Source organism: Colletes gigas, unplaced genomic scaffold (genome assembly GCF_013123115.1).
Source record: "Colletes gigas isolate AHSC1104 unplaced genomic scaffold, ASM1312311v1 Colletes_gigas_Sc00011, whole genome shotgun sequence".
NCBI classification, from domain to species: domain Eukaryota; kingdom Metazoa; phylum Arthropoda; class Insecta; order Hymenoptera; family Colletidae; genus Colletes; species Colletes gigas.
This window is the reverse complement of record NW_025106640.1, coordinates 8671062-8683745: the sequence shown is the minus strand read 5'-3', so window position 1 is coordinate 8683745 and position 12684 is coordinate 8671062. Positions and strand designations below refer to the sequence as shown.

Genomic DNA, 12684 nt, shown 5'->3' with positions numbered 1-12684 from the left:
GAATAAGAACCGTTGGTGTACTATGCTTACCGATTTTACAATGTTATGGTTCCGTTGATTATCATTCGTGAAGTCATCATTCTGAAACGTAGAGTGCGCTATGAAACCAATGAATTTTGTGAGGTTAGTGAATACTTCACTTTGAAACACTAACTTTCATTGAAATGCACCCTATATTACATTCTATCGGCGGTCATATATTTTTTCACCGAATGCTACGTCTATCCTAGATCTCGTTTGTGGTTTAATGTTTTACCAATACCGATGCCATCTCACACAAAGTTTGAATCATGACAAGATTGTAATCACCTCTTATCTGCTGTGTATTTATGTGTGCTACGCTTAACTGTATCGCAATATTATTGTGTGGTGTGTAGTAGACGCGAAGTAATCATACTTTGATCAAAATTGACATGTGTCCTTGCGAGTTAAATCGTTTTCGTTGTGCATTGATTACAAATTATTTGTGAAGTTAGATGCCGGCAAGACGATTTAATACGTCGTTATTTAGAATAATAGGTTATTAATGTTTTCATCTAACTGTTAGCGTTTCTGTAGGTTATTATTATTTCTATTTCAACGAACGAAAACATCGTGTTTAGTGTAATATGTTGATAAATCAAGATCCACAGTGGAGTGGCGTCATGGCGCCAGAAATACAGATGTTTCCAGACCTTGAACTCATCGGTGGTACGGCATACACTTTTTCAAAATAAAATACTTCATTTTTCTCATCTATCATTACTTTTCCATAATTTAATATTACAAAGAATATTCCGAGTTTTACATTCTTATTTATTATTAAATTAGTAATAAATGAACTAAACTGACTAAATTACAATAATTTTTTCAGAATTAAATTTATATGCTTCAAATATATATTATGAAAGATAAACATTTGTTATTGTTTATAGCTTAAATTAGATAATGATGAATAAATTTTTTCACAGATGGCGATTGTTTGCCTCTACCAGATGACTTGTTTCAAACATTAAGTTCTGAATTAGATATGCCACTTTTCATGGACAGTGAAGTATCTTTTGAGACAAACAATGATTCTGATAATCAAATTATGAAAGATGTTTCTTTAGGAGAATCTGCAACTTCTTTTGAAGATTTTACTGCGAATGTTTTGCAGCAGAGTTCAGGTATAAGCTTTACACATTATCATTTTAATAAGTTTACAATTATTTGTGAAATTATAAACACATAAATTTACTCAGATTCAGACGTAACCAATGATGTGAACATGGAAATAAAATTGGAACCTGCAAGCCCTTATGTTCAGCTGCCTCTTTCTCCAGCTTTAAGTCATTCAGAATCTAGTAGATACGAATTGCAAGTAGAAACAGACTCTGTTTCTCCATTATGTGATTTTAAGGTAAGATTGATGTAGCTAAATTTGATTGATTATGGCAAGACTGCCACATAAATGTTTTATATGTTAATTTATTGTAGCCAACTCTGGAAACACCACCAATTTCACCCCCACAAAATGTTTCTCCATCTGCATCTCCTGAACCAATATTGAATGCAATCATTCCAAAACAAATAAAGGTTATGCCTCTTACATCTCAGGTTGAGGAGCATGCAAAATTTATCCTCTCTAAAGGAAATATGGTTAAACGCATTAGATTACAACCAAAGGATAATGTGCAACCTATGACCGATGGTAAAGCAAAATTTATTTTAATTAATATTTTATATTCGCTTTTAAGTTGTACAATATTTATTTATGTATTATTTATTTCCCAGAACAGCCTCAGAAAGCTATATTTTTGAGTGCACAAAATTTTGTTGCGCTCACCCAAAAAGTTAAGCAGAATTATGCATCATATCCTTTTACACGACATTTATTGCCAACAAATGGAAATATTAAAACCCAAACTGCAGTACAGTTTTCACCGCTACAAGTGAAGGCGGAAGCAAGTACAGTTCAAATACCACAAGAGAATCATGTGAAAGTAATGGATAATATTCCTGATGTGTGTATATCAGGCAGAGAACCGATAGTTAGCGTTACGGACTCGCCCTTGATTCTTAAAAATGGAACAACTAGATGCACGTCTATAGTTGTAAAAAATGATTCGTCTGGTTGTAGGCCAATAGTAATTAAGGCAGAGAATTCGAACTATACACCAATTGTTATAAAAAATGAGACTCAAGATATAGCTAATTTTACCGGACGACAAGAGTGTGAAATGAAAGCGTTGAAACGACAGCAAAGAATGATTAAGAATAGAGAATCGGCTTGTCTTTCGCGAAAAAAAAAGAAGGAGTATGTATCTTCGTTGGAAAAACAAATCTGCGAATTACAGCATGAAAATAAACAATTAAAAATGGTGAGAATTATGATAAAGTTAGATATTCATTGCTGCACTAAGTTAGTCACCTTAAGATAAATGATGTAATTAAAATTGCGCTTGTATCAGGAAAATATAAACTTAAAACAGAAACTCTCAACATTAGAAGATACAATGGGCACTGGTAACAAACTTAGAAGTATAAAACTCAATGCAAATAAGAAGAATGTTGCTATTCTTTTGGGAATGGTTTTTATGATTTCCTTAAATTTTAATAGTTTTAGGTAAGTTTTCAACAACATCTATGATTTTATTATTAGAATGATTGAATATTTTATGTTTATGTATGAGATCCAATTGGTGTGGTGAAATAAGGATAAAAAATAAAAGTTTTTCTCTTACAGTGGTATATTTTTGCAAAGTAATCGATTGAACATCTTACCGGCTGACGTTCCTGTTAGCACACAACATGTCAGACATGGCAGAACATTACTTTGGACACTCAAGGATCAAATTCCAGAAGACGAAGAGAGTTTTCGTAAAAATACATCGATTCCTCAACCAATGTGTCCAATGCACATTAATCAAAGTGAATCTATTCGTTTAGATTACGAATTGAGACGATGGATCGGTAGAGAGTCTGATCAATATAATTGGACTATACCACAAAAAACGAAGTCGGATGCAAAGCTGGTGGGAAAATTGTTATCGTCGCCAAACGTAATGCTAAAAAAATTTAAAGATAAACATAAACTAAAGATAAACTTATCTCGAAGAAGCAAATACGAAATACATCGAAAAACGACGGATTCGTCGATATCGAACGCGGTGGAAGTATTTTCTCCGACATTAAAGGAGCATGCTTCTTTGTTCGAAGCATTGGGAAGAAGAGATGACACGTTTTATGTCGTTTGGTTTAGCGGAGAGCATTTGCTATTACCAGCTTCGAACAAAAATAGTACAGGTAGACCGAGAATGTCATTGGTCCTTCCTGCCTTGCCTATGAACGGTGAGAGTCTAACGCTTTATTTATACCTATCGAATAGAAACAAAAATGTCTACATAATCGAATGAATTATTTTACAGAAACATTTTCAACGCCTGCAAATCATATAACAATGATGCAAATCGACTGCGAAGTTACCAATACTCAATTGTTACATTTAGAACAATCAGTCATACCTAATCATTTGAAAAGTAATAATAGATCTCGAAGTCATACGCACGAAACTCGTGCTGCAAGTGACGTCTCGGATGCAATACCTGCGAACATGACTAAAAATTACAAACCATATTTCATCAAAGAAACTGATCACAAAATTTTCCACAAAAAGAACTTGAAAGATATTTATATAGATAAAAATAGCGAAGATCATAATAAAACAACCGCATATATATTAAAACAGAAATTTATTTCCGAATTTGATTTAGAGGAGGTGAAAACTGAAATGTTAAGAGATTTAAGGAAAACAGAATCGCGGACAAGGTCTATGACGTCACAAAAAACAGAAAAATAGAAATATTTATTGCAATATTTGACCGATTGTCTGCGTAAAATGAAATGTGTTGCAATAGGATTAAAGTAATACGCGAATAGAGTACGCGTACACCGCACATACAACGTATCAGCAAGATATACACAAATAGTTAATAGTGTTTTTACTCTATAAATGGATCACGATGTACGGTGGATGAATTCAACGAAAAGTAAGTAAAACTCTTCTTTTGTAAAGTTGGTGATCAAGATCTGTGTATCGTACACATTTGCATTAGATATAACTTTATACGACGAGGGTATTGGACCTTTTGTACGAAGGGTTAAAAATAATCTGTATGTAAGTATACATTTATACTTATTGCAAAAATAAAAAAACTTGAAAAGAATAGATTTTTTATTTATTGTAATAAATAAATTATTTTATTTTTCGTATATGCACTCGTGTAGTCGCTTAAAAAAAAAAAAACATACGCGAATATGTTTATTTTAAGTTTGGCGTAGAACCGCCAAGGTATGATCTTAAATCTATTATTGTAGATCGTATTAGTTTAGCTTTTATGAATGGTTTACCGAGTCGTTGATGAGCTGTGTATCGATGACAACCACCGAAAGAATAATAATAATCACCACCTATAACAAAAAAAGAAGTAGAGTTACACAATGAAATTTGAAATAATGCAATTTAGTTATATATATATTTTTAATATAAATAAAAAATTATCAACAATATAACGTATTACCTTCGCTACCTTTGATCCATAAAACGTCAATTGGTGGTACAAACGATTCCGTCTCGGGATTTTTTAACGTGTCCATTAAACTTTGTACCTTTTCCTCATCAACGATTGGAGGAATAGGCCTGATAAGTACATTCATTGGAATGTCGTAAATCTCGGCATTTACATCAGATTGAATGCTCGTGGGATTTTTATTATTCATCTTAGAATCTGGATTTATAAAATAAAATAAGATAAGAAAATTGATGACAAATCACGCTGTTTGTTTAAAATAAGATGGCAACACCACACACTTTTTCATGAATTATGCTTACATAAATACTTTTGCAGCGACGTGGAGTACATTACAAATTGCCTTATTCTAAGTGAGATCATGATTAATATGAAAATTTACAAAATCTTTAAACAAATACATACGTTCTAAAATTTGTACACAATAATGTCTGCGATTACACGATTTGCGTTTTTACGATATTATTTCGAATTATTTTTTAGTACGAATAAGTTATTACTTATTCTTTTATAATATTCACAACATAATCGAACGTGAAACGACACACCTAATTCTTAAGAAACATGCATACATAGAAAGCATTACGCACAATACAAATGCTCGCGATGAGTCATCCGGGACGAGCGATACATTCACAGTTTGTAGAGGTATCAAGAGAGGGGATAAAGTATTTAAGTAAGTAGGGATACAAATGATTACAGAGAAATCCTGAACTGAAAATAAATCCTACAAATCTTTCAGTATTTTGTGAATTCTTGTGCTGTATGATTGATTAAATAATGTAAAGAGTGAATAAAGAAGGAAATTAAGTAATCGATTACTTTTTAATGGAAAGTTACAATTAGGAAGAAACTTCTAAACACCTTTTAAAAATATCACTCTTCGTGTACTGGTTGATCAGCTAAAAATGAGATTATGCATTCTGCTAAATTTTTATATCCATCAGCTCGAATACTGTTTGGAGCAGACATCACGACTGGTTTACCAACTTCACAACTTTCTGCAATATCTTCAGAGAGAGGCATTGTTTGTAAGATTTGCACATCTAAAAAGAGATACAAAGAAGTACAAACCTATATTAGTATATATACATATATATATATGTATATTTACAAACTTAATACCAAGTTCTTCAGCCATTGTTCTGACTGCATTGCTGTAAAGGGTTATTTCATTATTGCATTTAGGGCACATTATGCTGCTCATATTTTCTAAAATTCCAGCAATTGGAACGTTCAATCGTTTAAACATGTCTGCCCCTCTCCTAGTTACTTCCAAGGCAGCTTTTTGAGGTGTAGTTACCAACAATACACCAGCAATTGGAAGGTTTTGTATTATAGAAAGATGTGTGTCTCCTGTTCCAGGTGGAGTATCTACAATGAGATAATCCAAGGGACTCCATGCTACTTGGTGTAACAATTTGTCAATTGCACTCATTACCATTAATCCACGCCAAATTACAGGAGACTTTTCGTCTATTAAAAAGCCCATTGACATACTATGCACGACAAAAGAACATGTTTATGATTCTAGAATAATTTTACAAGAACCAAACGTATATGCAAAATATGGAATCATGTCCTTACCATTTCACTCCATAATTTACAAGCGGTTCTATAAGATTTGCATCATTAACTACAGGGGATTGTCGTATGTTCATCATCAGAGGTATAGATGGACCAAATACATCAGCATCGAGCAAACCAACAGACTTTTCAGGCTGAAGAATTTTCAAAGCAATTGATAAATTTACAGCAGTTGTAGATTTTCCGACGCCTCCTTTTCCGGACGCGACCACAAAGATTTGTTTGATACCTTTTAGCGGCTTCTGTTTTGGAAGACCGCGCGCCATTATTTCTTTTCGTTTCGTTTCGATTTCTTTTTGCTTACGTTCGTCGTGAAAAACCGAACGGCTCTGTAATGGAATAAATAACAATATCGATAATTAGAAAAGAATATTTAATAAATGCATATCACCGGAAGTGTCATTGCCCACGTGGAGTTACGTTACCGCGTATGTAGTAGTACGTATCGTCAATTTCCACGTGCGTTTGAACAAATCAAACATATCGCAACGACTTACCGAACATGATGGAAAATATCATAGATGACAAAAGGTGTACATACTAACGAGAGTAATCGGTAATTATTCGCACCGCTATGATCACATCGGAAACGTGTGAGAATTTTGCTAGATGCGAATACGAACGACATCTTCGGCAACGGTGTACGTAGAACTGCTCGACGAAATTGCCAATATATTTCTAACCTGACATTTTAAATCACATAACTGTTGATTTGTTTTGTTCCGAGTCTCTGACAAACATGCTATACGATTTTTTTTAAATTTCCTCGTAGTATAATCTTTGGTTCAATACTTCATTCATGCGTACTTTGATAGTACGTTTTCATCGGTTTTGTTTGCACCCATTCAAGATTTTGATGTTCTCACTGAAAGTAACTTGAATGTTTAACGCGAGGGCGGTGCAGTTTTTCATTGCTGTGAAGCACATATCAGTAATGTGGTGCATTTTATGTTTTTTTAAAAATGTAAATATGTGAATGTAAGTTCCATTTTTGTTTTTAAGACGTTTCAGAATTAATTTCTTATCTGCATAACTTTCAGTGCTAATGTTGGATATCAGTTTTATCCTTTGTGAACTTCCTTCGTTACAGATGTACTATCGTTGTCTTATAGTTAACCTAGATTTTCAATTGTAACACATATCGACTTTCGTGCATTGAATAAATCATATTATTTGAAACATTTGTCAAAGTCTTGTTTCGTTGAAACGTCGCGTATTTAAATATTTCGGTCAATATGTAGTTATTCGATAAATTCTCTTGCATAGGTCAAGATAAGATTCATAATACGAAAAAACACGCGTAATCGTTTGGATTCATCAACACGATTCTGAATTAGATCGATACACCAAGTATTTTTCACGTAGGAATTATCAAATATTTTCTACGTAATAAATAATAAAAAAATTCGTACGTTGTGAGCAAACTAATTTATTAAAGGAAATCGGTAATTAAAATTCTGTGTATTGTGCTGTATCTATATAAACTTGATAAAATTATGATGGTTTTATGTGAGTGTATTAATTCTTAAATATGTATTTCTCGCGGACAAGCGCACGTGTCTATAAAAATGTATGTATTTCTTCTTGTTACGACACTTGACAAACCACCGGATATTATAAACTTCAATTTCTTTGTGTGTATCAAGTGGTATAACATGTACATTAAATTTTGTGTTTACATAGGCAAAACGTATCATATTAACAAGTCAAGGTGCACAGAATATGGGCCTAAACGCAGCTGTACAAGCTTTAAAGTAAGTTAACAAAGAGACAACCTTTTGAATGTACCAAAAGTGTCTATGTAATGTTTGTTGAAAATTTATTTGAACATAATTTTGTTAGAAAAGCCGAGCCATTAAAGGATAAAGTTCAACGTTGCAAAGATCTTTTAAATGACAGTGATGCATGGGTATGTCAACAACAATTACAAAAAATATATCAACAAGTTCTTATATTGGATCTGGAATATGCACTGGATAGAAAGGTTGAACAGGAACTTTGGAACCTTGGATTTAAGAATTACATAGCAACTTTGCAATCACAAGCAAAGGACAGGAAGAATCCAAAGCGAGGAGAATCACAGGCTTTGCTTAGTTGGTGTTTGGAAGCAGCAAGTGGTTTCTATTTGACATTACTACAGGAAATTTGTACTGCATTTGATCTAGATTTACCATTCAGGAGGTAATTAGTTGGAATACATCATCGTATACTTTTTTTCTTTTGTTCTATTCGATGAATTTTGCTTGCAAATTTATATATCGAATATGTTTTCTAGGAAAGGCTATATTTATGGGTGTACGTCGCCGTGGAAAGCCGTTGAAAAATTATCAGTGCCTCATAAGTCGTCGTGTTTTTACGCGTGTCAGTATTGCCTTGTGCATTTAGGTGATATTGCTCGTTATAGAAACGAGAGTAAACAAGCAGAGCTGTTCTACAGGCACGCGGTATCATTATCACCGTCCAGTGGACAACCGTACAATCAATTAGCCCTTCTCGAAGCGTCTCGTGGCAATAAATTAGGCACCGTGTTTCATTATACACGGTCTGTTGCCGTAAAACATCCTTTTCCTGTGGCTACAACAAACTTGGCAAAAACGTTATCCTCCGCCTTAAACGACACTTCGTTGAATATCGACGGAAAGACTAAATTAACTTCTCAAGAATACATAGCAGTCTTCTTAAAGCTTCATGGTATTATCCATAATCTTGGGGACTTGAAGGTTGCGTTCACGTATGCAAAATTATTGACGGAAACACTGACAGCTTTGGTCGCGACAGAAAGTTTCAGCTCTTGGATGCTCGTACAAATGTTCGTAATTAATTTGTATGCCTTGGAACATACGACAAGTGTTGTCGTAGGTAGCACCGAATCGTTGAAAAACGAACAATTTACGTTCGATGAAAAAAATGCTCGAGATTGCATTTTGGATCTCATAGCGGGCAGTTTATCCGCTTTATTACTACCTGTCTATACAATAAAGAATTCTATTGTCGAATACTTCGCTTTGCCTTCTATAAAACTGTGCCTTGATTGGATCCATACGAAACCCACAGTTTTGGAGGAAGTAGCTTTTACGTCGAGACTTCAAATCTGGCCCAGCCTTTGCGTCTTATTAAACGCCTTGCAGAATTGCGTAATCGATTTCGCTTACGATCAGTACGTTAAAGTACCACTGCCAGAGGATCGTGATTTACAAGGTTTCTTACCATTGGAGAAAAGTTTTGAGTATTTAAAATTTACAAGTACCGATTTAGAGGATGACATCGAGGCTTACAACAAATTACGGGCGGTTCGTATTCTTCGTTTAGGCCATTGTTTAGCCCAATATAGAATTAATGGCTCTGCATTAATTGCTATCACATTGGGAGAGGAGAAAGGCGATAACAAATTTAGCTCTATGAGCGAAGGAAGCGGGCCGAGCAACGAATTGATGAAAGAACTAGAAGAACTTAGTTTAAATAAAGAAAGACAGTCTGCGATATCGGCCAGCCCAGTGTTTTCGGAATCTGCCAGTAGTAAAGGTTCCACGGACGTCGATATGTTGGAGAGTACATTAGATAAAAGGATAGGTATATTGAAACCTCAGGGTTCATTGGAGCGAAGTAAAGATTCGAATACAGAATGTAACAGTTTTGAGAGCAACACGCTATCTATAACCAGAAAACCAAGACAAAATATAGCGATGCAAGCTATTATGCGACGTGCTGAAACCGAACAAAAGCAAGTCACTTTTAAGAATGTGTCTCCGCTAGTCGTGGAAGAGGAAAATGAGAAAAAGACTAAATCGACTTTGGTGTCGCCAGCAAAAAATATGCCGGTTGGAAACAAAAATATGTCGGTGATTGGAGAAGCATCAAAACCAAACAATGTTCCTAACGCGTCTACGAGCACATTAGTTACCGTTCCGAATCGGTTACCGTTAATGCCTTTTGCTACGACTACTGTACAAAGCCAGATTATTTCTGCTCAAAACCAAACCAAAGCAGCGAAATTACAGCACACTGTCTCGCAACCACCGCAGATTAATCATCTTGCTACAAAAGAACAGCAAACGTCTGGGATGCTAGCCCCGATATCGAGTATATCTCAATGCGTGGGAAATATTTGTTACCAAAGCCCATCGTTCAATGTACAAAATCCGCAATTCACGAAAAATTATATGACGAACCATGTCGGAAATATGTCGAGCTATCCAATTCAAGGACATTTTACTAATTCGGTGCAACAACCTATGTCTCAAAATCTAAGTTTGCAACATACGTCGAATCAAAATAGACCTTTGCATCAGAGAATGCAGATCCACAGTATGCCACAGAATTCGTTATTACATCAAAATGTTGTCCTTCCATCATCTACTCAGCAAAATGTCTTGCCGAATGTCTCGCAGAACATTAGTTCACAGCAAGCCGGAAATCTTGGTCTGCAACAAAGTATAAATATGCAACAACAGTGTCATAGTTTAGACATTCAACAGAATCGCAACTTGGGCGTGCAACCACAAAATCTGACAAAGACCAATCTTAGACCGAGCGCGATATCCTTACATAATCAAGTTAGTTTAACTAGTTCAGCGATCATGAACGCTTCAACTTTGTCAACGTTAAATACATATCAAAAGAAGCTTCATCAAACCGCGTCTATGGTGCCTCCAAATGTACCGAATGCACCGGGTAATACGTTAAGTCCAACCACTACATCAAGCTTCCAGTTTAATTTTAACCAAAGTGACTTCAACCAAAACAATTTTGGTCAATTATCTCAGAAACAATTATCGTCATCCATGTACAATAAAAGTTCGGATATCTTGGAATTTTCGTTTCCCAATCAGGTGGGCATATCGAAAAACACGTCGCAACCCGCGGATAATTATCCGCTTTTTCATAATTACGAGAATACAAACTTCAATTTGTGGAAAGACACCCGACAGTCACAGCTTTCAATACCTTGTTGGGGCTCGACTAGCGGAAACACGCAATTGCACGGTAAAGATGCATCCGTTGTGGAGAACTATCACAATTGGGAGGACTCTGTTAATCCTGGAAACATGATCTCGCAAGTTCCATTGAGAACTTCTAATTACCAATCGGATGTGCAACATGCCAAACACTTCACGGGTGGAAATAATTTCGAACAATCTAGATCTCTAGAAGTATGTATCACTGTGTCTTGGCATCCGACGTATTGCTACAAATACTATAGGTACTGTTACATATTTGTCCACAGGTGGACTTGAAATCGACTCAATCGATCAGTACGGGAAACACCTATTCGTTGTTCAGCAGTAACAATACTTGGGGATCTAGTTCACAAGCTTGTAACTTGTCGAGTCAAGATCAAGCAAAGACCCGACTCAGTCAACAATCTTTATGGTCCGGACCTGGCCCATCACCTTTGGAACGGCTTCTGGAACAGCAAAAATCGTTACGCGAAGGAGGTACTTGAAGGAAAGCGGAATAGATTGTGTCGAAGTATATTGGAAAGGGATCTATCCAATTTGTGGATTCAGCTAAACCAAGGGGATCTAGCAAAACATACCACAATAAATATCATCGATTGTTCGACGAAAATGTTAAATTTGTTACAAAGCAACAGTTAGTGAGAGGTTTTGTAGCCGCTTAGAAATTCGTTTAATTAAAACGAATAATACATACGTCCAAAGCGTTATGAAATACGCTCTAGAAATACATAGGTATTACTTACTTACGCTAATTATTACGCGCACGGTAGAAAATAAACTTATTCTAATAGTGCGTGTGGCACGATTGAGTTTTCCAAAATAGCCCTTTTAAAATCTATTAAAGCGTGTCTAATTGAAAATTTAATTCGGATCACGTAGAAGAAATGAGAATTCAAGGATAAAAATAATTCATCGCCAAGGAATAAGTAGTATAGAGACGTATGCACAGATCATGTCGCTAAAGCTAGTAGCGTGTGTAATCTGTGTAAGTTTATATCGTGAAAGGTATACATATTCCGGTCAGTCGATCAATTTGATACTTTGATTCTACGAATAAAATCGGAAAGAAAGCACCTTTCTTTTGTTTTATTTTTGAACATTAACATATATGTTCTTAAACGTACACATACATTCTATTCGTACATGTGTTGGTGCAGTTGTAATTGTTAGTATGCATTTTGTATCGTATTAATCAGCTTTACTATTGCGTATGTCTGTTTTCAACCACTCAATTTACAAGCATATTTATCTTTCAGTTTATTTTGTAACAATTATGTAAAACTTTTGCTTATAGATAATGCATTACAAAAGAAACACATAAAATGTATGAATATGCGAGGTACCCACATTTTGCAATAGGAAGGGGTAGAACAGTTTTGAAAACCAATGCGTTATTGAACCTTCGGACTTGAACGAAACAAATGAAATAATAGTGTCTAACATTGCAAAGCTGAGAAAGAACTCAATGTAACAAGTATTCACATAAACAGTAATTTTGTCTAAACGATTGAAATTAAAAGTTGCGTTGAACTATTTGCAAATACATGATGTTAAAAGTTTAATGAAAATTGTGTATTAATTTAATAAGT

At 34.8% G+C, this 12684-nt stretch overlaps 4 protein-coding genes across 10 annotated transcripts; 2 read left to right on the top strand and 2 right to left on the bottom strand.

Annotated features, from left to right (window-relative positions):
• Nucleotides 1-176: 176 nt before the first annotated feature.
• On the top strand, nucleotides 177-4271 carry LOC122398560 (cyclic AMP-dependent transcription factor ATF-6 alpha). 3 transcript variants are annotated; one of them, XR_006259196.1, is made up of 9 exons: nucleotides 177-690; nucleotides 951-1148; nucleotides 1224-1381; nucleotides 1459-1672; nucleotides 1756-2342; nucleotides 2433-2587; nucleotides 2708-3312; nucleotides 3390-4010; nucleotides 4077-4121. XR_006259196.1 is itself a non-coding variant. In XM_043398552.1 (9 exons), the coding sequence occupies exons 2-9, from the start codon at nucleotides 609-611 to the stop codon at nucleotides 3818-3820; spliced, it is 2430 nt and encodes an 809-aa protein (XP_043254487.1). In that variant the 5' UTR covers nucleotides 177-369; nucleotides 559-608; the 3' UTR covers nucleotides 3821-4271. The 3 variants fall into 3 exon arrangements, 2 of the variants coding, with proteins under 2 accessions (XP_043254487.1, XP_043254486.1); XM_043398552.1 differs by having other exon boundaries at nucleotides 177-369; nucleotides 559-690; nucleotides 3390-4271; XM_043398551.1 differs by having other exon boundaries at nucleotides 3390-4271.
• Nucleotides 4272-4282: 11 nt separating this feature from the next.
• LOC122398454 (sulfiredoxin-1) lies at nucleotides 4283-4740 on the bottom strand. Its single transcript, XM_043398298.1, has 2 exons — nucleotides 4542-4740; nucleotides 4283-4431 (listed from the first exon to the last, which is right to left on the bottom strand). Exons 1-2 carry the CDS (start codon nucleotides 4738-4740, stop codon nucleotides 4283-4285), a joined length of 348 nt encoding a protein of 115 aa, XP_043254233.1.
• On the bottom strand, nucleotides 4629-6863 carry LOC122398565 (iron-sulfur protein NUBPL). Of its 3 annotated transcripts, none has more exons than XM_043398566.1 (5): nucleotides 6821-6863; nucleotides 6138-6466; nucleotides 5676-6049; nucleotides 5415-5596; nucleotides 4629-4748 (listed from the first exon to the last, which is right to left on the bottom strand). In XM_043398566.1, exons 2-4 carry the CDS (start codon nucleotides 6401-6403, stop codon nucleotides 5427-5429), a joined length of 810 nt encoding a protein of 269 aa, XP_043254501.1. In that variant the 5' UTR covers nucleotides 6404-6466; nucleotides 6821-6863; the 3' UTR covers nucleotides 4629-4748; nucleotides 5415-5426. The 3 variants fall into 3 exon arrangements, with proteins under 3 accessions (XP_043254501.1, XP_043254499.1, XP_043254500.1); XM_043398564.1 differs by lacking the exon at nucleotides 6821-6863 and adding an exon at nucleotides 6679-6812; XM_043398565.1 differs by lacking the exon at nucleotides 6821-6863 and adding an exon at nucleotides 6683-6786.
• LOC122398559 (protein SMG7-like) lies at nucleotides 6412-12453 on the top strand. 3 transcript variants are annotated; one of them, XM_043398550.1, is made up of 5 exons: nucleotides 6412-6778; nucleotides 7821-7891; nucleotides 7980-8318; nucleotides 8413-11287; nucleotides 11362-12453. In XM_043398550.1, exons 2-5 carry the CDS (start codon nucleotides 7860-7862, stop codon nucleotides 11578-11580), a joined length of 3465 nt encoding a protein of 1154 aa, XP_043254485.1. In that variant the 5' UTR covers nucleotides 6412-6778; nucleotides 7821-7859; the 3' UTR covers nucleotides 11581-12453. The 3 variants fall into 3 exon arrangements, with proteins under 3 accessions (XP_043254485.1, XP_043254484.1, XP_043254483.1); XM_043398549.1 differs by lacking the exon at nucleotides 6412-6778 and adding an exon at nucleotides 7026-7115; XM_043398548.1 differs by lacking the exon at nucleotides 6412-6778 and adding an exon at nucleotides 7147-7707.
• Nucleotides 12454-12684: the final 231 nt, after the last annotated feature.